A 24860-nucleotide genomic window follows, 5' to 3' on the forward strand; every position below is an offset into this window, starting at 1 on the left:
GGAAGTTTAAAGAGGGTTCCTTTCGTGCAATACCACATCATGACACTTCAAGAGAGACTGAACCAGCATTCATATAAATGAGAGTCTTAATAAAAGTTCTCAAATATTAGTTTAAGGACGTGGTTAGCGCCTTCAGCTCTGTCAGTGACAGGTGACGCATCGCGGGAGAAGTCTTCCCGAGTCCTAGTTGCAGCGAGCCCTTTAAATCTGCCCCGCCCCTTTTGGCGTGTCCCGCCCCGCCCCCGGTGGGTGGGGCTCGGGCCCGTCATTCGGTTAGCCGGACCGGCCTAGGGCTTGGCTTAAAGGGAGGTCCGGAGGATCGGGAGCCGGCACCGGAAGCGGAAGCGGGAGGCGGTGAGGGCGGCGACGGCGGTGGATTCGAGAGCCTGACATGTCACAAGCGGTTCTGTGAGCCACCATTCGGAGCGGCCGTGGGCCCCGCGGCCGGGAGTGATGCCGTCAGAGGGCCGCTGTTGGGAGACCCTGCAGGCTCTGAGGAGTTCCGACAAAGGGCGCTTGTCCTACCATCGCGACTGGCTGCTGAGGGGCGAGGTGAGGTGACCTCTCTCACCCCCCACCCTGGGAGATCACCGAGCCGGCCCCTGCGGGGAACGAGGGGCGAGCGTGGGCCTGGGGGCGTCCCTCCCCCCTCTCCCCGCCCTAGGCTTCTGTCTTCTCCGGCCTCGTCCTCTCCCCGCCCCCCGCTGTGCCCCGTCTTCACTTGAGGTCCCTGTGCGGAGCTCTCCTCCGGAAAGCCTCCGTCCCTTCTCCCGCTGAAGGAGAGCTCTTTCTTCGCCAGGTTCCACGCGCCTCTTTTCTTCTTTGTACTTTCTTCACTCTCCTCTTTTCCGTCGTGGGTTGTTTTATGTGTCCTTTCTTCCATTATATTTTAAAACCTTTGAGACTAGTGCCCCAGTATCTGAACCCCCAGCGGGGGGCGCTTAGTAAGATAATCTTAAGAATTTTGTCCAAACTCTCCAAAGGATAAGTTGGCCTTTAAGCTGGCTTTGATTGACGAGCAAGATAGTTCAAGTGGAAGCAGGTAACGGAGGTGACCTTTCTTCAACGGGTTTTATGGCTTCTTCTCAATGTCTTTCACGTACATCCCTTCCTTAAAGTATCTTATTTGGTACCTGTGTTAGGGCGGTAGACGCCTAACAGGTCTGCCTTTCCTGTTCTCCATCCCTGTCCTACGTCCGGCTCCTAATAACAGTAACGTGTTAGATGAATACACCTAACACACTCCTTACACCCCCATCCCAGAAACGTCTTTACAAAGCTCTTCATTGCCCAGCACATAAAGTCAATCGACAGAAGTAGCCCATAGAGAAAGTAAGATAGGATAGGGGCAGGGGTATGGTGGGGAGTAAAAACAGAGAATACTTCCTCCGAGATGGGAGCCGGGGAGTAGCAAAAATACAGAGAAATTTTGAGGTAAAGAGGCAGGAAAGTTGAGGGAATTTGAGTCAATGGTTGTGTCTTGAAAATGAATTACCCAGCGATAGAATTGAGGGTTTGAGATTTGATGGAATGGTAGAGGAGTTCAGAATAAGCTGCAGGCTTTTCCATAAATGTTCAATAACAAAAAATTCTGAGTAGTAGTGAGAGCCCAGCTAAATTTAGGTAGCACTTGAATATTGGAGGATGGTTTGGCACTTTAAAAAAGAATACTAAAGTTTATTTTTATACTGTTTGTTCTTAAATAGTGAAACCTGAGAGAGCAAATAATGCATTGTCTTCTAATGAAATTGTATTTGAATGTATTCAAAGATATTCTTAATAAGTTTTGACTTTCTCTAAAAAGTCCTTTTCTTCCTCTCTGATTTGGAATAGGATTAAGGGAAAATTTGCAATGATGCTTTTTGCTATTTTGGGCTTCTGAGAGAAGACTTGATTGGTCTTCTGTAAGATGCGTGAAGATTGTGTGGACAAAATTAGTTCCCTGTGGCATTGAGCTTTTGTTGTGGAAAATGAATGCATAATTGGATTCTCTTCTCCCTAGGAGATTTTGGAAGAATGTATGTCCATTCCTGAGTTGTCAACTTACTCTGGATGGGTAGTAGATCACATCTTGCCTCACTCTCACCAGAATCAACTTCTCTCTGAGAATTCAACACTTTCCTCTGCACCTAACCAAGTATTATCTATTCCCAAATCTCCTGCCAGACATGCAGAGGTTTCCTCACCAGTTTCCCCTGCAGCTCCAAGTGGAACTCAGGTAACAGTTTAGCTTAAGCCAAAAAGATTGGTGACCCCAAAGTCAGATTGGTTTTGTCATTCCCCAGTAGTTTATTTTGGAGAAAATAATGATTGAGTAGATGGTATATAAAAACAACAGCTAGTACCTCATCAAATTTTAAAATTTCAAGATCACATAATGAATTAAAAGATATTTTTCAGTAGAATTCTTGAGAATCTTTAGAATTACTGGTGCCAAAATGTGGAAATTTCAGTGCTGCAAAAATATACATTTCAAAGATGTCTTGGCTTAGTTTTGCAAAAGTGTGCTATGTTATCCAGTTGCTTTGTTGTTGTAAATGTGGAATCAGGATTGCTCATTTTTATCAATTCAAAGAAGAGAAGCGATCGTAGGCTATGTATGGCATTGCTTGTTTTACCCATGCTTCAACTATATTAACTATTAAACATTATTTGCTAAATACTCTGATTTCTACTGTATCTTGTGTGTGCAATCTAAGCTGAAATGTTTTGTGAACTATTCTAGGGTTCATTATTAATTTTGTTGCCTAAACATTGGATGTCCTGGATAAGAGGCCCCCAGATGCCCAGCTTGTTTACATTGTTTTTTGGTAGAGAGAAGCTACTTTTCATTAGAGTTTAAAGATAACTGGCAGTAGAAAAGAGGATTGCAAACAATGAGGTCAAAAACCAAGATTGAGTTCTGACAGAGTTTCTGATTGGAGTTTGGGAGAGTGTTACAGGAGCAAGTCACGGATGAAGGCTTAACAGCATCAGCTGGCTTGAAGAGTTCTCAGATGTCCTGACCTGTTGGTTGAGGACCCTTGTTCCAGAAGGCATAAGGTTATTTACTGTGATGGTTAGTGAATACAAGGAATTTGCCACCCTAGGAGGTAATCTAAACTGAAAATAGATACACATTGCAGAATAATTTGGATAAATTCAAGGGGACACCTTTAAAGTTGATGCAAAGACTAGTCTGTATTAACTTTAACATATTTTAGCATCACTTAGGCCCTCATATAGGGTACATTAAAGGCAGCTTTCTTTTTGGAGGGGAAGAAAGAACGTTACTGAAAATATTTTGGTTTTTTATTGTTACACAGAGTCAAGATGAATACAGTCAGGCAAAATTTGTGGTACTTCGCCCCTCCCGGGGAATGGAGGTGGAAGGATGCATTCGAATGTATGAGGAAGTACACAGGATGAAAGGAACTGTAAGTAAATCAGCAAGCAGTGGACGTTAATTCTGGCCACACTATATATGAGCATAAATTTAGCTAAAAAGTTAAGCTGAAGAGATAAATTTCTCCCATAGATTTAAAAACAATTCAGCCTTATTTTTGCACATGATTTGAATGCTTCCTGCATATTGAGGACTCGTGCTTTAAAATGAGTCTAGGGAAACAGACAGATTTAAAGTCTGTAAGGGACCTTAATGGTTGTTAGTCCAGCCCCCTCATTTTACAGAAGAAGAAACTGAAGTCCAGGGTTACACAGTAAGTGGCAGAGCCGACGTTAAAACTCAGCTACTCTAGATATAGCACCCTTTCTACTGCATCATTCATAATAAAGGCATATTTTTTAAAAATCAAATAAAGGACAAAAATTTAACACCTGAATTAGGAGCATAAAAAGTCTTTAAAACTGTCACAGGTAAAAAGAGACCAGTTTTAGTCATCATGAAAAATTAACGAGTTCTTACTACATTGAAGCCACTGGGATTACTATTCTCTCCTGGTTCACTTTCTACCTTCTCAGACTCCTTTGCTGATTCATTATTCATATCACACCTCCTAACTGAGGATATTCTCCAAGGCATTGTCCTAGGCCCTCTTTTCTCCCTATACTCTTTATGAGTGCCTCAGCTCCCATGCGATTAACTCTTATATTTCTCTAGAAGTTTACTCATTCTGTATATCTAGCTTCAATTCCTGAGCTTCAGTTCCATATTACCAATTGTTTATTGAGCATTTCTGGCTGTGTATCCTAGAGAAATCTTAAACTCAGTATGTCAGAAGTAGAATTCATTGTCTTTCCCCTTAAACATAACCTTCTTCCAAACTGAGTTATTTCTCTCAAGGTACCACCATTCTTCTAGTCTCCCAGGTTCACAACCTTGTTATTAACCTGGACTCTGTGCTCTCCTTTACCCCATACATCAAATCAGGTGCCAAAGCTTGCTATTTGTCTCAGCACTATTTTTGCTGTGTTAATCCTTTATCTTAAGATCAAATATGACCCTGTCACAACCTCTACTCAGTAAAGTCCAATGGCTTTCTTGTGCTTCTATTATAGAACTTTTTAACCTTTTGTGTGGACCTCTTTGGCACTCTAGTGAATATCAACCCCTTCTCAATTTAAATGCATAAAATATATAAGAAGCTGATTATGTTGCTATCAAACTTTTTCAAATTTATCTTTTTTTTGTGTTAATTTATTTGTTTTCAGTTTTCAACAATCACTTCCATAAGTCTTAAATTTTTCTCCCTTTTCCTTCCCCCTCCCTCTCCAAGATGGCATGCAATCTTATTTGGGTTCTACGCATACATTTTTATTAAACACATTTTCACATTAGTTATGTTACATAGAAGAATTAAAATTTAAAAAGAATGAGAGAAACCATGAGAGAAATCAAACCAAAACAAAGCATATAACACAAGAGAAAATAGTCTGCTTCATTTTACATTTAGTTCCATAGGTGTTTCTCTAAGTCCTTCCAGGCCTCTCTGAAGTCCTCCTGTTCATCATTTCTTATATAGCGTATATATTCCATTATATTTATATACCACAATTTGTTCAGTCATTCCCCAATTAATGGGCATGCTCTGGATTTCCAGTTCTTGGCCACCACAAATAAATATTTTGTACATGTGAGATCTTTTCCCATTTTTATGATCTGTTTTGGATACGTTCCTAGAAGAGATATTGTTGGGTCAAAGGATATGCACATTTTTGTAGCCCTTTGGGCATAATTTCAAATTGCTCTCCAGAATGGTTGGATCACCTCACAGCTCCACCAACAATGAATTAGTGTTCCAACTCTCCCACATCTCCAACATTTGTCATCTTCCTGTTTTGTCACATTAGCCAATCTGATAGGTGTGATGTGGTACCTCAAAGCTGTTTTGATTCGCATGTCTAATCAATAGTGATTTAGAGCATTTTTTCATATGGCTATAGATAGATTAATTTCTTCCTCTGAAAACTGCCTGTTCATATCCTTTGACCATTTATCAACTGGAGAATGACTTGTATTCTTGTAAATTTGACTCAGTTCTCTATATGATTTTAGAAATGAGGCCTTTATCACAGACAGTAGTTGCAAAATTTTTTATTTTTAATGTTTGTTTATTTTTAGTTTTCAACATTCATTTCCACAAAATTTTGATTTCCAAATTTTCTCCCCATCTCTCCCCTTCCCCCACAACAAAACGATGTGCATTCTGATTACCTAATCCCCCAGTCTGCCATCTCTTTTATCATATCATATCCTTCCCTTCCCTTATACCCATCTTCTCTCTTTTCTTGTAGGGCAAGATAGATTTCTATACCCCATTACCTGTATTTCTTATTTCCCTGTTGCATGCAAAAACAATTCTCATCATTTATTCCTAAAACTTTGAGTTCCAACTTCTCTTCCTTCCTCCCTCCCCACCCATCCCCACTGAGAAGGCAAACAATTCAATATATATGTGTAGTTTTGCAAAAGACTTCCATAATAGTCATGTTATGTAAGACTAACTATATTTCCCTCCATCCTATCCTGCCCCCCACTTATTCTATTCTCCCTTGTGACCTTGTCCATCCCCAAAAGTGTTTACTTCTAATTACTCCCTCATCCCATTTGCCCTCCCTTCTATCATCCCCCCCACCCCACTTATCCCCTTCTCCTCTACTTTCCTGTAGTGTAAAATAGATTTTCACACCAAATTGAGAGTGCATGTTATTCCCTCCTTAAGCCAAATGTGATGAGAGTAAGCTTCACTTTTTTCCCTCTCACCTGCCCCCTTTTCCCCTCCATTGAAAAAGCTTTTTCTTGCCCCTTTTATGAGAGATAATTTGCCCAATTCCATTTCTCCCTTTCTCCTCCCAATATATTCCTCCCTCACCCCTTCATTTTATTTTGTAAAATAACTGATGAAGTAAATAGACCAAAGTGAGATTCAGTTTAAGAATTAATGGACTCCTTGAAAACCATTACAAAAAAGCCTGAACGCTATATTTCAGGAAATCACAGATCAAATATAAAATATCTGGGCAGTTTTCATTTATGATTAGGAAGAAAGCTATATTATGATATAGAGCTAACATTTATGAAGGGAGAGAAGGAGATGTCCTTTGAGAACCCAAAGTCTCAGGGAAGTCAAGAAAAACAAAGGAGTTGTAGTTGGATTGGTTTCTCTTATGAGGCTTTGAAGAAGAGAGAAAAGTGAGGGTAAAAGGAGAGGAAATACACTAATGTACGAAGGAAGGAGTGTAACCTACACACACACACATACATACACACACACATACACACACATACACACACACACACACACAGAGTTTGGTGTAGAAATAAATCAAATCAGCAGAGGAGTAAACATTAGGGGTGTGTGAGGAGAGGGTGAGAGAGAAGATAATACTAGAGAGAGAATAGCGACAAGCAAAATAAACTTCCTAATTTTAAAGAAAGAATCAAATGGGGAAAAAATAAAAACAACAAGAGTATAACGGGATGTTCATCAGTTGGAGAATGGCTAAACAGATTGTGGTGTATGAAGGTAATGGGACATTATTGTGCCATGAGAAATTACAAAAGAAATGATTCAGGAGCTTCTGGGTGGTGTGTGAACCACAGGGACGTGAGTAGGACCAACACAACAGCTTATACAAGATCAGAAACATTGTTGAACGAAGCAGCTTTGAAAGCCTCAGTTCTGATCAATGCCACATCCCCAGGGGACAAATGAAGGGTGTTGCTCCCTCTGTCAGCTATAGGGGGCAGAGATGTGTGTACCCATTTTGGATTTGGCCTTGTGCTGGTTCCTTTCAAAAGCTTGACTGTTCTTGTTATGAGGGTTTTGTTTTTCTTTCAGTTATTAATTGAGGATGGATAGGTAGGGGAGATTAACAATAGTAATGTCAAAAGAGGACCATTGGAACATTATTTAAAATGTACAGAAAGAAGTTCAGAAGGAAGCATAAACAAGCAAAACTGTTTTAATAGTAATATGTGGAATTATATACTTCTTTCAGAATCAAGCAGTATGAAGTGAAGATTAAGAGTTTATATAGAAACCTCTTGAGTTCTGCTGTATTTATGGGAATATTTTTTTCTCTGTGTGTTTAAGTTCCACATAAAGAATTTTTTTTTTAAAAAGACTATTTGGGGCAGTTAGGTGGTACAGTGGATAGAGCAACTGAACCTGGAATCAAGAATGTCAGAGTTTATCTACTCAAATTCTCTCTTTACAAATTGGGAAACTAAGCCCAGGGAAATTAAGCAATTTTGCCTAAGATAGCATAGTTATGAGCCAGGCTTGATTCAAGTCCAGGTGTTCTGCATCTGCTTCTAGTATTTAAGGATTTTCAATCTTTCTTTCAGAAAGGATTGAGGCAATGGCAGGAGGAGCAAGAGAGGAAGGTACGGGTCCTCTCTGAGATGGCATCAGAGCAGCTGAAGAGGTTTGATGAACGAAAGTCACTGAAACAGCACAAGGAATATCAGGACCTTCGGGAGGTGATAGAGAAAAGGTGGGAACATCCAGAGGCTAACAAATTATGGATGGTGTAAGAGGGAGGTTAGAAATGGATAAGCAGTTATATTCCCAAAATATAAGGTATTGGCATCAGAAGAAAAGACCCAGAGAAGATTATTTCCTATGAAAGATGATCTGAAATTAAGGTATCTTTAGTAGGAGAACTACTTTTTAAGGTGTTATTGATGGCTTTTATATTACATTCTTTACCCCTTCCCCACCACTGAATCCTCTGTTTCTCTCTCCTTTTTTTTTTTTGGATGGGTGGGGGAAGGTGGGTTGTGTTCCTGACCTGTGATTTCATTCCTTGTACTGATGCAGATTGCTGTTTGTCCTTCAATTTATATTCTTAGAGACTTGTCTATGCTACTAAAAGTTAGGTGACTTGTTTGTGGTCAAGTAGCCCTTATGTATCACTTGTGGAACTCGAACCCAAGCCTTCTTGACTTTAACTTGTCTCTCCTTTCATGGTGACATTATCAGACCCCTTGGGTGTAACATGTTAAAAACGAGGTAAAAACAACAGAGTGACTGCATGTGATGATGTTTGTAGCATTCCATATCTGTTGTCCTGCATCTCTCTTCTGAGAAGGACAAAATGAGTATGTATTATCATCTGCTTTTCAGAACCAAGTCTGGTCATGATGATCTGAATTTGGCAACTTTTTAGTATTGTTTGTATTATTGTACTAATCATGTATGTAGTGAAAAACAGTTTTTGAGTAAGGATTCCTAATGATTTTTTTTTCCTTCTGTATCCACTTTCAGTTTCAAAGAAACACAAGGTCAGCAGGAGAAGTTAAAAGAGGAGCATCGTCATAGAGCTAAGGTCAGAGGCTTGGAAATGAATATGGATAGTGTAACTGAGAAGCTCTTGTGGATCATTTTGTTTCACTTTTATTACCTTTCTATGAGACTATTGTAGTTGGTAGGCAGTGGAATACTAGAATTTGATTCATAGAATCTTAAATTCTGAAGAATTCTTAAGTCATCCAGTTTAATCTTTCAAACAGTGCAGGTGCTGTTTCAGCATCCCAGACATATCTATCAACCTCTCCATTTGAACACCTCTGATGGTAGAGACCTCCATGTCACAGTATAATCTGTTTTGTTTTTCTCACTGTTGTTTCTGTGTGATTCTGGAGAATTCCCTGCTTTGCCCTGGAGCTCTCCAAGCTTTATAGAATTTAACATATGAAGGTAATGGGCTTAGAAATCATTGTAGAGAAGTTCCAAAGACCAGGCTTTCTCCTGATGGCCCTCTTTGTAGATCCTCAACCTGAAGCTGCGTGAGGCTGAACAGCAGCGACAGAGGCAGATAGAACAAGAGCGGATTAGAAAGGAAGAGGGCCAGGATCGTCTGCGGCGTCTCTATGCTCTTCAAGAGGAGGTGTTGCAGCTCAACCAACAGCTGGACCCCAATTACCAGCACAAAGACCTGCTAAGAATAGACCTGTCTGGGTACGGAAGCAGAGGAAACCAGCTATGTGGGCTTATCTCAGGCATCATTCGGACCACTACTGAGGTAAGAGGGTCACCAAGCAATTTTCTTCCTTTTCCTGAGCAGTCTTTTCTCAAGTATTTCTTTATGGGTAAATAAGTAACTACATTATTTTTAGCTTTGCTGCTACATACTAAGACAAGTCATTTGACAACTTCTGGTCTCAATTTCCCTTTCTATCCACTTGCGGACAGAAAGCTTTTTTAGAAAGAAGCCACTCTGTGGAACTCTTAAGTGTAGATCATTGGCTACCATCATTACTGTTTGAGGTTATATTTGTGTTTGTTTTTCCTACCATCATGTGTCAATCTCAGCATAGTAGAGAGAGGTGGCTTTGAAGTCAGGAAGAGCTGGGCTTTTTAGACCTAACCTCTTAACACATAATGGCTGTGTCACACTGGGCAAGTCACAACCTCTCAGTACTTTAAACAACTCTATAGCAAGTGTCAGTCTGTGTTGGTAGAAGGAGTTTTCTCATCAGGAGTTCTGTGTACTAAAGGAATGATAGATCCCAAAAATCCTTTTGTATGATTTTGTGTAAGCATTACATAATAAAAATATTGAAAGACAATTTTGGCAGGTAATAAATTAATAGGTTTAATCTTTGCATGCTGTCTTGGCGAGGGGAAGGAAGGAGAAAAATTTGGAATCAAAATCTTATAGAAGAGAATGTTAAAATAAATATTTTTTTTAAAAATAATTTAATCTTTAGTATCAAAAATTTTAGCTTTGCAGGATTTGAGATTTAAGATGAAAGATTTAAATTAATATTAAAATTTTAGATTAATTACTTAATACTTGGTGTCAACAGAATTCTTCTCCATGGTTAAAAGTAGCTAGTACCTTGGTAGTACACCAAAAAACAGGAGAGTGAATTATAACAGTGGTGCCTAACTCAAATAGAAATGGATCCCTCCAAACCACATTGTTGATTTGGAAACATTATTTATGTTATGTTACATTTTAATTTATTTTGTTTAACATTTTTCAGTGACATTTTAATCTGATTCAACACCAGGATGTTCCTCCCTTAGGGCCACAAGTGTGACACCAATGGATTGTAATTAGAATTCCTGTTATCTATTGGAAATGACCCCTGAAGAAGAATTTTTTGGAACCTATTTGAGTAGCTTCTACCACAGTTTATTTCCTGTCTTGGGAGAAGAATGCTGATAAAAGGAATACTAAACATTTTTAAACATAGATATTTGAGGGGCAGCTAGGTAAGCACAATGGATAGAGCACCAACCCTGAAGTCAGGAGGACTGGAGCTCAAATCCAGCCTCAGACACTTACTAGCTGTGTGACCCTGAGCAAATCCCTTAAGCCTGATTGACTCCAAAAAAAAAAAAAGATAAGCCATACATATTTTAAATTTCAGGTGAGATGATCCAGATTCTTGGTGGTGTTTTGGGGTTGACTTATGTCCTTTCATTGTCTGAGACCTCCCTATTTCAGGAAGCTGTTCATTAAGCTCTGCTTTACTTTGGGTTTGCAGAGAGGTTTTCCTACCCTAGATGATGAAGCCATGGCAGAGCGTGCCCTGCAAGAAATGCGGCAGGTGCTTACCAGCTTGCAACAGGAGATTTCTAAGGCTATTGAGGAAAAAAAGAGAAGAGATGAAGAGGAGGCCAAGCAGAAGCAGAGGGAATTACAGCAGCAACCAAAAGCAAAGAAGGAGATCCCACTTCCTACCCTGTCTCCAGGAGGAAAACAGAGAGAAGGTAATAGATATTCATAATATAGCTATTCAGATGGCTAATGGTACTTTATTACGTAAAATTTTAAACTTTTTTTTTAAAGAGATAGCTTACATGCTGAGATAAGACAAATGAAATACTCCTTTCCATTTTGGAATTATTTTACTGGTTAAGCCACAATATAATCAGCTGTTGCTCCTCACGTGTAACTGTTATATTTTGTTCTAATTAATACAAATCCTGAGTTTGGACTCTGACTTTTTCCATGAAATTCTTGAGATCTTCTACAGTTTTTTTAGGGTAGATTTCTGAAAATTCTGGTCATGATGTATATATTGAACACCTACTGTGTACATAGCATTGTGCTAGGTATCATGGGATGTATGATATAAAAGTATGAGACATGGCTCTTTTTCCTTAGCAGGCCTCCAAGTGAAAGCAGGAGAAAGTACAATGCAGTGGTACCAGCAACTACAGGATACTTCCAGTCAATGTGTTTTGGCCTTTGATGGATTAACCAATAGCAAAGATCATCAGGTAGGAGTATGAGATAATTTTAATGAATCGCTTGGTCCTGAAAGTGTTCTCCACAGAATTTGCCCTGAAGGCTGGTCCTGGTCTCTACCATAACTGAATACAACCAACATGGGCAGCTTTCCTTCTCCTGACTGGAATTTCTTAGTTTCTTCAGAATAGTCTTTCATTCCTCTTTCTTTCTTATCTGTTGTTGGGCAGTCTAAAAAGATCAAGATGGACCTGCAGAAAGCTGCCACCATTCCTGTGAGCCAGATCTCTTCGATAGCAGGTTAGTGTGGCCATAATCCTGCCTCTTCACCTTAGAGTTTAATGAGAATATGTTTAGGTAAAGAATGAGATGAAAATATAAATTTATCTTTTTTAAAGACTAGTATTTAGAGAAAAAGAATAAAAAACAATGATTAGGAAGACTCTCAGATCAAGTGACTAAATTTTATGAACCTCTGGGTAAGAAATCTTTAGAATCACAAATTGTTGCTCGTTAAGTAGTATTAGGTAGTATTAGTATTAGGTAGTAGAAGCCCTGGAGATCTGAATATTCTTCTTTAGCATTATTGATCTAAAGAGGCAAGTTACTTCTTCACCACAAGCCTCCTTTTTCTTAATTTATTAACTCATTATCTTCAGTCGAGCAAGCATCACCCAACACCTCTTGTTCTCAAGGAGCTCATATACTAACGAGAGAGACAGCACATATATGGTAGGTTTTTGCTGCAAAGCATATGGAAAGGCCTAGTGGTCTTTATATACCCTATATGTACATATATCTATACATATACATATACATATACATATACATACACATATATAGTGGCCTACCTTAAGTAGTACTACCTGGATGGTAGTACTACTTAATATCATTTCCATTAACAAAATTATATCAATTTCTAATGTTGAGCATTTTGACAATTCCAGGGACCAATTCCAGGGACAATTCCATGTGGGAAGAACTTTACAGGGTCTTCAGTAGTTGTGGCTGTGGAGGAGGTGAGGGTTACAGGACCTGCCAAGGCATTTGACAGGTCACATCTCCACAAGGATTACTCCTATGGACAATGGCCACAGGGACTAGGCTAGTAATTGAGAAGAGGGTAGGAGATGAGTAGTGTTTGTTCCTGGGATCTCTGGGGTGTACCTGTCATTTGGCAGTTGGTCAGCAGTTTCCACAAAGTCAGGTTGGTGGGGGAGATTTAAACCATATCTAAAGTGGTGGTAAAATATGACCTAGGAATAAGTGGTGTTTGAATTGCCATGTAAATATTCTTGCACCATTGTTAGTACATAATGCAAATGCTTTTATGTCTGAATGTAAAATTTGTATATTTCCAGATGTTAGGGAATTCAATTTTTCATCATCCTTTGATGTCATGCTCATCTCTCTAAAATATGTGGCATTTAAAAAATTAATGTGGATTAAAATGAAAAGTTTAGGAGAAAATTTCTGAGCTTCTGTAATATTTCCTGAGATATTTATACACTTCTTGAGTCGACAGGAGTAGGGGTGAGGAAAGGGAATGAATGTATCATTGCATGTGTAAATCTCCTACAGTACTTAATAGTCTAAGCTCCTCAATTTGAATAGCATCACAGGGTTTTCTTGTGTTACATGCTGACTCCACATTTAAGTTGTAAGCTCTTTGATTACCTAAAGTATGACTGATATTACTGTTGTATCTGCCATTATTCTAGCACAGTTCTGAGAATATAAATACTAAATAAGTAATTGATGGATTTGTTTGCATCAGGGTTTTCAGGCTTAAACTGTGAGCTCCCACAGTGCAAGGCCCATTTTTCTGTATTGCTCTTGTGCTTTTATTAATTGTTTAACTGATGTTACCAGAGGTGTGTGCTCAAACACTTGTTGATCATCTATAGTTTTCTTTGTTCCTGTGTCTTGTCTACTACAGGCTCCCAGCTGAAGGAGATCTTTGATAAGATCAACAATCTGCTCTTGGGAAAGGCTGTTCACTGTGGAGGTCGGGCTGTGTCAGTGACAAACCATCCACAAGGACTGGACTTTGTCCTTTACAAGCTGGCAGAGAAATTTGTGGTGAGAGAAACTTTTTTGGAAAGGCTGCATAATATAGTGAAAACAGCACAGGACTTGGGTGAGGAGAGAACTGGGTTTCAAATCTTGCCTCTGACAACCTATGGAACTTTAGACAAATCACTTAACTCCTTTGTGCCTTAGTTTCTTTTTCTTTAAAATATGTTATTGGTATGTGGAAATGGTTAATAAATGTTTTTCATCAAACATTTCATCAAATGTTTTCATTCATTAACATCTGTAGTACCAATTTCATGGGAAGGGTCTTGATGAAGATCAAATAAGATAATGTACAGAAAGCATTTTGTTGTAAACTTTCTATATAGATGTCAGATATTGTTGGTAGAGAGTTGTTTGGGGTACTCATTGATTAATTAAATGAATTGCCCAGGTTCATATAACTAGTATATGTCAGAAGCAGGACTTGAACCCATGGGTTGTTGGTCCTGACTTTAAGGCATACTTTCTAACCAGTACAGTTGCTGATCTGTTTTGGCATAGGGAGTTTCTTTGCTCAGAGTTCTTTCCTGTAGTGATGAAATCACAGGGTAACAGTGCTTTTATTTTTGGAAGCTTAAAACTGAGGCTGCCTTTTTATTGGCAGAAACAAGGAGAAGAAGAAGTGGCTTCTCACCATGAAGCAGCATTCCCCATTGCTGTTGTGGCTTCAGGAATCTGGGAACTCCATCCCAGAGTGGGGGACCTCATCCTTGCTCATCTCCACAAGAAGTGCCCTTACTCTGTGCCTTTCTACCCAGCCTTCAAGGAGGGAATGGCCTTGGAAGAATATCAAAAGTGAGAATACTTTTACTTCAAACCATTTAGTATTTAATGGAATGATGATTAAAGAATAAAGAATTAGGTTTCTTTTTCTTCCTATCAAGAAAACTACAGTTAAAAGAAAAATACACGTACCTTCCTTTATCTGTCAGTCTTCCATATGTCATTTGTCAACAATTAGCCTTTGAGTTTATCCCCGCAATAGAATTAAATCATTGTTTTGCAAAGCATAATGTGACATGCAGATTTAAACTTTGATCTAGCTTCTATAGTCCCTGCTATATAGTTGACATGAATGTGATCCTTATCATATAATTGAGCAGAGAACTGAATTGACAAAGGTCATTCATTTAACGAAAAAGATCTTTCATATATTGAATGCACCCTCTCCTTGCCTGTTTCCTGTAATCCTTACTTCATTCACTGGTCACCATGTCCTATATAAAGCCTTTCATTTTCTACTTAGTTTTTAGCATACTTTGTCTCATGAAATTATTTTGTATATACTTAGTATTTCTTTGTGTGCATTATGCCCATCACTATACTGCAGCATAATTACTTGCAGTGGAATGTAAGCTTCTTGAGGATGGAGTCTCTTTTTGCTTTTGTATTTTCTGTGCCCAGTGTCTACCACAGTGACTTACACATAGAGTGCTTGATAGTGTAATGGTAATTTAAAGAATGTAATGTTAATTTAAATGGGAAGATCTTTCCCATCCGTTAATAGGCCCATGCAACTTGCTTCAATCACATGGAAGCTTAAGTCACATGTGGTGGGAGGAGCTTGCTGAAACAGGAAGAGGTGGAACTGGAGCAGATCTGAGAGGAAGTTAGTCAGACTAGTCAGAGCTGAGGACAGAGGGAGCATCCCTGATAATGTGTATAGACTTCTTGGTTATTATGATGAATTTCTTTGTTGCTATGATGGATTTAGCTTTCTGGTGTTTGAATAAATGTTTTGGTTCTGTCTTCCATGTGGAGAGTCTGTTGTATTTTGTGATTCAGAACTGTGCTGGCATATTCATGGCTGGCGTAGGCGCTGTGAATATCACTTTGGTGCTACAGATAGATATATGTTGTATTGGATTGAAATGATAGAATAGAAAAATGCAGATTCTCTCATTGCTTACTTCAGTCCTCTGTCAGAGATTAACCCTGCCTTTTTCTGCAGACTGAGAAATCTTTGTGTATCTGGATTTGTCAGGGGAGGGGAGGAATAGGTTTCTGTAGTCACAAGAGGTAAATTAGATTGCTAAACTAGCAGCTCTAGTTCCTCATTCTCATTTTATCCTTATCACATTGAGTGTTTGGGATTTTTTCTTTACAGGCTACTTGGCTACCAAGTAAAGGATTCCAAAGTCGAACAACAGGATAATTTTCTGAAACGCATGTCTGGGATGATTCGTCTCTATGCTGCCATCATTCAGCTCCGTTGGCCTTATGGAAATAGGCAAGGGGTAGGTAGGAGGGACTTCCCAGCTATGATAGGAGGTTGAACCAGATTCTCTAACAGTGGAGATTTTGTTCACAAAATGCTCATCCTATCAGGACATATAGGTAGTATTGCTCCTTTTCTTCAGGAGATGTCTCACTGAATAAGCTGATAGGTTGAGATGGAAAATTGTGTAGTATTTGTTTAAGGAGGAAGGATCAAGTGGTACTCAAGGAGTGAAGATGACCACAAGGCCTTAGTTAAAGCCTTCCATTAGGGCTCAGAGTCTTCAAAGTGGGATTTGCTGTGAACCTGTTTTTACTCAGGCCCAAAAGGGAGAAAAAGAAATATAAACTACTGTTAGTAATGCAGAATTTAAGTATCAACATTAAGGAGGTGAATTAGTCTCTGAAATTGAGTCTGATATCTCAGGGATCCCAGGAAGGAAAGTTGGGAGACATAGTGGATTAGTCCATTCTATAAAAAAAGATTCTTTCCGTTTGTCATTCTTGTCCTATGGCAAAGATAAAAATAGTTGATATTAAGGTTTCTTCCATCCTTTAAAAATTATATGAAGAAGGGGGATTTTGATTCTCCGACTTGGAATAAAGATTGTTAAATGATTGAATTCTTCTAGGTTCATCCTCATGGCTTAAACCATGGCTGGCGCTGGTTGGCACAGATCCTGAACATGGAGCCTCTGTCAGATGTGACTGCCACTCTTCTCTTTGACTTCTTAGAGGTACATGGTGGCTTCCTTTCTGGATGAACCCAGTATGCAAAAATCGTCTTTTAGTTTCTTGACTAATAGGAGAATGTATTGAAGGGCAACAGAACTGAAAAAAAACATGTGCTTGGGAGATGTTGAGGCAGTAGTACATCCCAGGAATCAAGCCTTACAAGTTTTATTCAAAGCCACAACAGTCATTTAGGGGAATCCTGAGCTAGTTGTTTTTTCTTTGTATATTAATTTATTCCACTGTAAGTATGACTGATCCTACCAGGGAACCTATGGCCCTGAGGCAATATGTAGTCCACATGTAGCCTTCTAGATCCTTAGGTACAGTCTTTTGATTGAGTCCAAGTTTTATAGAACAAATCCTTTTATGAAGGGGATTTGTGCTATGGATTCAGTCAGATTTTGATTCAGTCAGAGGTCTGAATTAAAGGAGCTAGAGGGCCACATTGGCCTTAGGGCCACAGGTTCCCCTCTGGTTAGTTCTATAGGATCAGTGACTCTCTTACCTTTTAAGCAGGTCTGCACAACCTACAGCCCACCAAAGGATTTCCTCTACATATAAAGGATGTTTTTCTCTACATTTTTCAAGGGCTGCTAGAAATCCTTTGGAGGGACATAAGTGGCCCACAGGCCACAGGTTGTATAGGCCTGCTCTTAAGTCATCTACCTGGAAAATTCATTATCTGGAACATTTCTGAAGAACAAGTTGTAAAAAGGTCATTGAACAACCAAAATAAGTATCACAAATCTCTACTTTCTTAGAGGGTAACCCTTCAAGGCCTTCACTTAACCTATTCTCTCTTATTTTAGACACAGTTATAACTACCTTGGTCATTAATTTTCTTAGCCCTGAGCAAATTAGAAGCAATAAATTTGGAAAAGAATTACTTGAATTGAAGAATTACTTGAAGTTGGTGTGCTGGCAACAGCAAGAAATTATTTCTAACAGGCTAAAAAAAAATACCTATAGAAAACACACACGCACAAAAAAAAACACAAAATGCATTAGGATTTGGGAATCCCTTGACTCACTTTTTAAAGAAGTGTATTCACTGAATGGGGATTGCCTCCCTCAAAGTGAGAATGTGAAAAGACTTTAGCTTAAAAAGGCCAAGGTCTCCCACTGCATCCTGGGGCATGTCCAGTAGTCCTGATCTATATCTGGCCACTGGAACTAGATGGCTCTGAAGGAGAAAGTGAGGCTGGTGACTACACAGCCTGCCCTTCCTCAAATCCAATTCAGTTGCAAGTCATGTCATCATCTCCCTGATGTCATGGTGCTCTTCAAGAATAAAGGACCAACCACAATGGAATAGGAGCAAACCAAGACACTTCAATTGCGAGCAACAGCTTATGATCCCCTTGCACATCAGTAATTGATGTTCATAATGTTGACCTTGGTTCTTGAAGAAAAATTAACTTATGTTTAGTGTACCTGGATTAAGAAGACAAGGGAAGTCTTTTTCTTCTATAAATTATCAAAAATGGATGAGATGAAATTTTGACTTTTAAAGGAATAAGCTAGAAAAAAATTATGTGGAATAATCTCAGTGGTATTTGGCAAATGAGACGAATTTAGAAAACCATTGGCTCCTATTGTTGGTTGGGTCAGTGGCATGATTGGCATGCGTTATGGGAGAAGTGGAAAATAAAAGATTGGTTGGGCCTTCTGGGTCTTTCTGAGACAGTGGAAGTTTCTGTTCCTTCTCTGACATTGCCTCCCTCTTCCAGGTATGTGGAAATGCACTCATGAAACAGTACCAAGTTCAATTCTGGAAGATGATGCTACTCATAAAAGAAGAATATTTTCCCAGGTACCAAAGTTGATGACCAGAGACAACATGTTTTATTGATTACAGTTCTGAATTAAACATTTAAAAAATGTAGTTTCTGTTATTAATATTGAGTAGTATCATTTTATAAAGAAAGATACTTCTTCCTCATTGATATTTGATAGCTGACAAAAATGTGTACAAAGCATTTTTGGCCCCTTCAAGATAGCACTAGTTAAGGACTTTTTCAAGTTAGTATACATGGCATTTCTCATTTGTCTTAGACACACACACACACACACACACACAATTAGTTAAGATTTAAGATCATATCTTAAGCCAGTAAGATATGAATCTCCAGCCAATAAATTATGATCACATAGTTGATTTCTTAATATGGTCAGTCCTGGGCCCACAGCTTCCTCTATGTCTGTATCCTAGTGGTGTTTCCAATTGGGAGGGAGGTGATGCCTGGAACTACTAATGTATCAGGAAAAAAGGTTGGGAACCCTTGAACTACACGCAACAGAATCCTCAATTGAGTCGATGTAAGGATTATTTGAAAATTAGGGCTGTTTATCCTAGAAAAGATTCAGGGAAATGGGAGGTATTATAACTACCTTTGAAGTATTTGAAGGGCTGTTTTGTGAAAAAGAGGTTAGACTTGTCATGTCTGGCCTCAGACAACAGAACCAGGACTCAATAGGTAGAAGTTGCAGAGTCATACTTAAACTTGATGCTAAGAAAACCTTAACAGAGCTGCCAAAACATGGAATGGGTCTACTTTGGAGGTAATAGGTTCCTGTTACTTAAAGGTCTTTGAGCAGAAGCTTGTTGGGTGCATTTAAATGAAAGATTCTTTTTGAGTATGGGCTAGACTAGATGGCTAGTGATACCATTCCAACTCTGAAATTCTGTGATAAGATTATACTTAACTAAACTCTGAAAGATGTCTGTTGTTCTCCAACAAGAAGAATCCCAAATCTCCCTCTTGCTTTCATGTTTCTCCTCTGCATCCGAACTTAATTTTTTTTTCTCTGTTTAGAATTGAAGCCATCACCAGCTCGGGACAAATGGGGTCTTTCATACGTCTCAAACAGTTCTTGGAGGTAAATTAAATATCTGAGAAGTTCTTGGATCTTTATCCCATTATTGTCATACCTTCATTCCTCCTCTTCATTATTTTATTTATTCTTGCTTTCCTGAACTCTTCTGGTCTCTGGTCTATTTTTTCCCTTACTTTGGTTTCAATTCAGTAATTGAGTTCTCCAATCACAGTATGCGAGAAATTTTTCTGGTAGACTTAGCCCTTCACAGCAACACAAGGACCTAAAACATTCACAATGGACTCTTGAGGCAAAATGCCATCCACATCCAGAGAAACAACTATGGAATTGGATTGCGGAATGAAGCAGAATATTTTCTCTTGTGTTATGTTTTCTTTTGTTTGGATTTTTCTCATGGTTTCTTCCATTCATTTTAATTCTTCTATGCAACATGACTGATGTGAAAGTGTGTTTAATAAAAACGTATGTGTATAACCCATGTAAGATTCCACACCATCTTGGGGAGGCAACAGGGAGGGACAGGGAGAAAATCTAAGACTTATGGAAGTAATTGTAGAAAACTGAAAACAAATAAATTAATAATAATTCAAAAATAATAATTGAATTCTCATCAACATTTACTAATCACAGCTTACTCCTCTGGATAGTTGTGATGCTCTGCCTTGCATAAAGTGTTCCAAAAATCAAAGAATCACACATTTAACTTGTTATTTTAGTTCATCCTTTATCTTAAGGGATTTTCCTACTGCCACAACATCTTCCTTTATCTCAGAGTTCATAAACTAGGAAATGTGGTATTCTATCCAAAGGAACTAACTTTTCTACTAGTGTCTTTCCAAATACCAAGAAAAGGCAAGAAAAGTTAATTTTCAAAAATAAATCGGTGGTGTATTATTAGGATCACCAGCATAGCCTGCAGACTCCTCATTGAATCAGATTTCATTAGGAATGGTAAAAGATAAAAATCAGGCTCACATAAGCAAAATTTTTCATTCAGAGCCATCTCACTTTATTTTTTTATTTTTCAGTTTTCAGACTTTTGAGATTTTTAATGTTGTTGAATTGAATACTTTCCATCTGACATAACATCTTCTGACTTGTTTTGGAAACACTTCTACAGGCAATCATTCGATTTTTTTTCTTCTTTCCTTTTCCAGAAATGTCTGCAGCACAGGGAGATTCCCATCCCAAAGGGCTCTCTGCCTTCTTCTTTCTGGCGTTCCTGATGGTGGCTGGGGTGCTGGTTTCTTTCTTGGAGGGAAAGAAATAAAGCAACAGAAGACAGCAGAGTTTGGGGGGGAAGTTGTCTCAGATTTTAAAATCTGAAAATGTAGTTTTCTTTTTAATCTTATGGCCAAGGGAGGTTATTTTCACAGTTTTAAATGTCTTTTTAAACTTGATCATGAATTACATCAAGGAGTCTTCATCTTGTAGACATCGTAGCCAAGAAGAGGATTAGCTTTGATAACCGTGGCATAGTATTTGAATTTGACAGTTTTATTCTTTATGAAAGATAAAGTAAAAAATATTTAGCTAATAATTATGTTAATAAGTTTACATTCATAAAATCATTTCATGACTGCAAAGTGCTTTCACATTATCTCTTTCCTTTCAACAGTACTTTCAGGTAGGTAGCATAATTACTCTTATCATTATTTGACAGATAAGGAAACAGGCTCAGAAAGTTGAAGTTACTTGCTCATAGTCACACAACTTGTAAGTGGTGAAGCTGAACTTGAACCTAGATCTGACGCCAAATTCACTGCTCTTTCTGCTATCGAACTTGTCCCAGCTTTCCTTTCTTTTTAGTATCTTTATAGCAGTTTGGACATTAGGTTTAGAGTAGAGCTAGTTCCTCATATTTAGCTGAATTCCTTGAAAAGGAGCAGAGTTTCAGAGAGTGCTTTTTAGAATTCTCATTAAATGGCAATAAATATGGTTCAGAGTCCTTTATAATTGAAATCAAGTAGTTTCTGATTGATTTGCTTCTCACAACTTTGGATTACCTGTGGTTGTGAGATTGTATTAAATTCCAAAAGACATGCTCACTTCAGTAACACATATATTAAATCTAAAAATGCAATTGAGGTGACTGAGCCAATTTGACTAGAATTAGTGACAGTAACTAGAGGCCATCTTGAGTTGGGAGTTTTTACATGGTATTGATTTCTTTAGGCCTTGCTTTGTTTTTACTTGTCTACCTCACGAGATTCCTTGATTTCTGCAATTAGTCTAGGATTTGCTGAAGTAAATGCCATCTGTATTAAAATGTGAAGGGAGCATGAGCTACAGAATTAATGCAAAAAGATGATGTTACTAATCTGCAGAATAATAAGAATACCTTTGTCGGCCACATCCATCAGGGAAATTCAGAGCGTGGGTTGTTGGTAGATTCTGGATTTGTTGTGAAGAAAAGAACCATTGCCTTTTTAGGCCTTAGAGCAGATAACTATAGGTCTGTTCCCTGATGTAAGATTAAGATGTGTGTAATGTAAAGCTAGTAGTTTTTAATGCTTGTGTGACATGGAGTGATTCATTCTGTGAATGGTTGACTACACTTCTAAAAAAGAAATAATAAAAGTTTTATTTCTAACTTGTAGCAAGTTGGCTCTTGGTTGGGTCTTTGTAAGAACAGCATGGTTAATTCTTTATGACTTTGGCTGTGTCTTTGGGGATCATGGTGTGGAGTCTATAATATAATTATAGTTAAGATGGTCAGGATTCTTATTCTCTGATCTTGGGAAAATTGCTCTTTTTTTTTAGTTTATCAACTGTTTAGCTAGGTGTCAATAGCTGAGCCCCTTCTGTCCACCTGGGGGGTGATAGAAGTAGTTGATTGTTAACATAGTATTTTATTTGGTAATTGCAAGGTCACTTAGTAATCTTTAGACATGTCAAGTGGATATAATTTATGTAAGTAGATCTAGAACTAGAGGCCATCTAGTTAAATCTCTTTATTTTATAGATGAAATAGGTACAGAGAGATTAAATGATTTGATTTGCCCAAGGTTACACAGGTAGTATCAGAGGTGAGATATGATCTCAAGTTCTTTGTCTCTAGATCTAGTGCTCTTTTCACAGTACTACTCTTCCTCTTTTTTACAAATAAGAAAATGGAGATAGGGGCAGGAGGAGATAGGTTTTTGATGCTCACTGATACTGAAGATCACACAGAGAGAAATCTATTGGATAGATGCAATTGCTGATGGAATAAGCATATTTCTTTGAAGTAGTAGTGAGTTGATTCAGTTTTTATTCAAGTTCTTACCTGATGTCTAATTTTCCTCCAGGTCTGACCTTATTTCAAGATGTGAGCCCATTTTCCTTTTCTTTTTAATTTGTGCTCTATATAACTTTAAAATGAAAATAATGAATATGAATTAGAATTAGGACAGAAGTCCTTGATATCCCTTATCTATAAAAAGTCAGCTGTCTTCCAGACAATTTCAAATGAGCCCTGGGGGCCTTTCCCTGGGAAGAATATTTTCCGGAGTTGGGCCAGATAAAGTTACCCATAGATGGCAAAAGGAAAGGTGGTGGAACTAAAAGCAACCCAAGGAGTGATGTGTGGAGAGGATCTGAGCAGTAGTGGATTAACATCACTTTATAAGGTAGGTATATTCTGAGTTCACTGATCAGACCTTATAGAAATGAGAACAAATCCTAGATATTTAAAAATTCCACATCAGATCTGGATATTTTTCTTTTCTCTTTTCCATGTCCTTTTAACCACCATCTTGAGCTCTAGCTTCCTAAATGAACCTACTAGAAACAAGGGGCCACGCTGTATATATAACTAGTCATACTTTTCAGACTACTTTGTTAACTTAAAATATTTCCCTTTCCATTAAACTCCTACTTGATGATGGCATGGAAGTGACTGGGTTCTCAAATGCATCTTTCCTCTTGCGAGTTCAAACTAAATTAGAAAGACCTACTGATGGAAATTTTATGTCTTATCTAAGGACTAGCTTAGCAAAGTTTGGAGAAGCTCATCACCAGGCTGGCTACAAGATGACAAAATGTTTTTACCACCACAACTCTTTAAAAGAGATTTTACCGTTTCTTTAGAGAGGTTCCAGTATGTTGACAGAGGAAGCACCCAGGTGATAGCACAGTTCCTCTATATATGTCTCTCATCGTGATATAATAAACTGATGTTCTGGTTTATTTCTCCTCTTGTGACTTTTATCAATGTGAATTAACTAACTGGAGCCTGATTACTCAATGAACTGATTACACTGAGTTTTTGATACTGCATTTTTGAAAATAGGAGCCCTGAGCAGAGGTAATAAAGGCAACCCTAAGGCCTTTCTCGAACCACCTTCAGATTGGCCACTAGGTGGTAAATTCTTCAGCCTCAGTGACCAATAAAACAGATAAAACTACAAAATGTCCCTTGGTCCCATGTATAGCCTACTCCTGCCCTGGTGGTGACAGTGGGAGAAAAGAAGCCAGGTGGTAAGAGTCTGTTGATTGGCTTTTTTTTTAAGACTGCCTACAAACATTAATTTATCTGTTGGTATGGTAAACATGAGACTTTCTTCCAACAACCAGTGAATTGATAGACTACTGAGGAAACTACACCACATAAAACCCACACTGTGTTGGGTAGATGCTCTGGAGGATATCTGGAAAAACCTGGATGAAATTTTACACAATGAAAAGGCATTTGGAGGCAGTGAAATTCAGTGGTGGAAAGAATGAGGACCCATACTACCAAACTCAAAATGTTGACTTGTGAACAAGTGTGACTTTACCAGCCCACAAGGCTTCACAATATTCTCTCTCAGGAGATACTTTGGTTAGTGAAATATAAGTCAGCATTCTCTTACACTTGCCTTCAAATAACTTGTAATAGTTCCAGGTTAAGAAGCAAGTGCTTTTTGAGGGTGGAGCATACATTAAAAAAAAAAAAAGAAAAAAGGCAATTAGTACTTTCCCCTGATTTTGTATGTATTCATCTGAAAAAAAAAATGTACTTGGCCAGAACTTGATAAAGCCTGTAAGATATAAAAGCAGTATAAAGTGTATTCCATTAAATGAGCTCTTCCACGGAGATACTTTGATAATCTGCTTAGACATTCCTCCTAATAAATAAATTCTTGTTAAATGAATGGAAATTGGAACTGCAGATGTTGACATAGATCTTTTAGGAAAACCTTTAAAATGCTTAGTGTTAAATTGTGAGGTGGTCATCAACTGATACTGATTTACCATTTTCCAGGTAAAGCCTTAGTTAATATCTTAACAGGAATTAGATTGCGGTTTCTGTAATCACTATAGTGACTGTCCAGTATCGAAGCTTCTAGGCTCCTTTGTATTTGGCATTAGTAGTTGGA

At 38.3% G+C, this 24860-nt stretch overlaps 1 protein-coding gene across 3 annotated transcripts; it reads left to right on the plus strand.

Moving 5' to 3' along the window:
* Nucleotides 1–321: 321 nt before the first annotated feature.
* Nucleotides 322–22117, plus strand: GLE1 (GLE1 RNA export mediator). Of its 3 annotated transcripts, none has more exons than XM_072632592.1 (16): nucleotides 322–552; nucleotides 2003–2218; nucleotides 3306–3416; nucleotides 7790–7938; nucleotides 8712–8772; nucleotides 9214–9468; nucleotides 10943–11168; nucleotides 11566–11681; nucleotides 11880–11949; nucleotides 13589–13731; nucleotides 14333–14523; nucleotides 15836–15965; nucleotides 16578–16682; nucleotides 18411–18493; nucleotides 19497–19560; nucleotides 20676–22117. In XM_072632592.1, exons 1-16 carry the CDS (start codon nucleotides 454–456, stop codon nucleotides 20742–20744), a joined length of 2088 nt encoding a protein of 695 aa, XP_072488693.1. In that variant the 5' UTR covers nucleotides 322–453; the 3' UTR covers nucleotides 20745–22117. The 3 variants fall into 3 exon arrangements, with proteins under 3 accessions (XP_072488693.1, XP_072488694.1, XP_072488695.1); XM_072632593.1 differs by having other exon boundaries at nucleotides 11569–11681; XM_072632594.1 differs by lacking the exon at nucleotides 2003–2218 and having other exon boundaries at nucleotides 329–552.
* The last annotated feature ends 2743 nt before the right edge of the window (nucleotides 22118–24860 follow it).

The sequence above is a fragment of the Notamacropus eugenii genome, chromosome 1 (assembly GCF_028372415.1).
Source record: "Notamacropus eugenii isolate mMacEug1 chromosome 1, mMacEug1.pri_v2, whole genome shotgun sequence".
NCBI lineage: Eukaryota > Metazoa > Chordata > Mammalia > Diprotodontia > Macropodidae > Notamacropus > Notamacropus eugenii.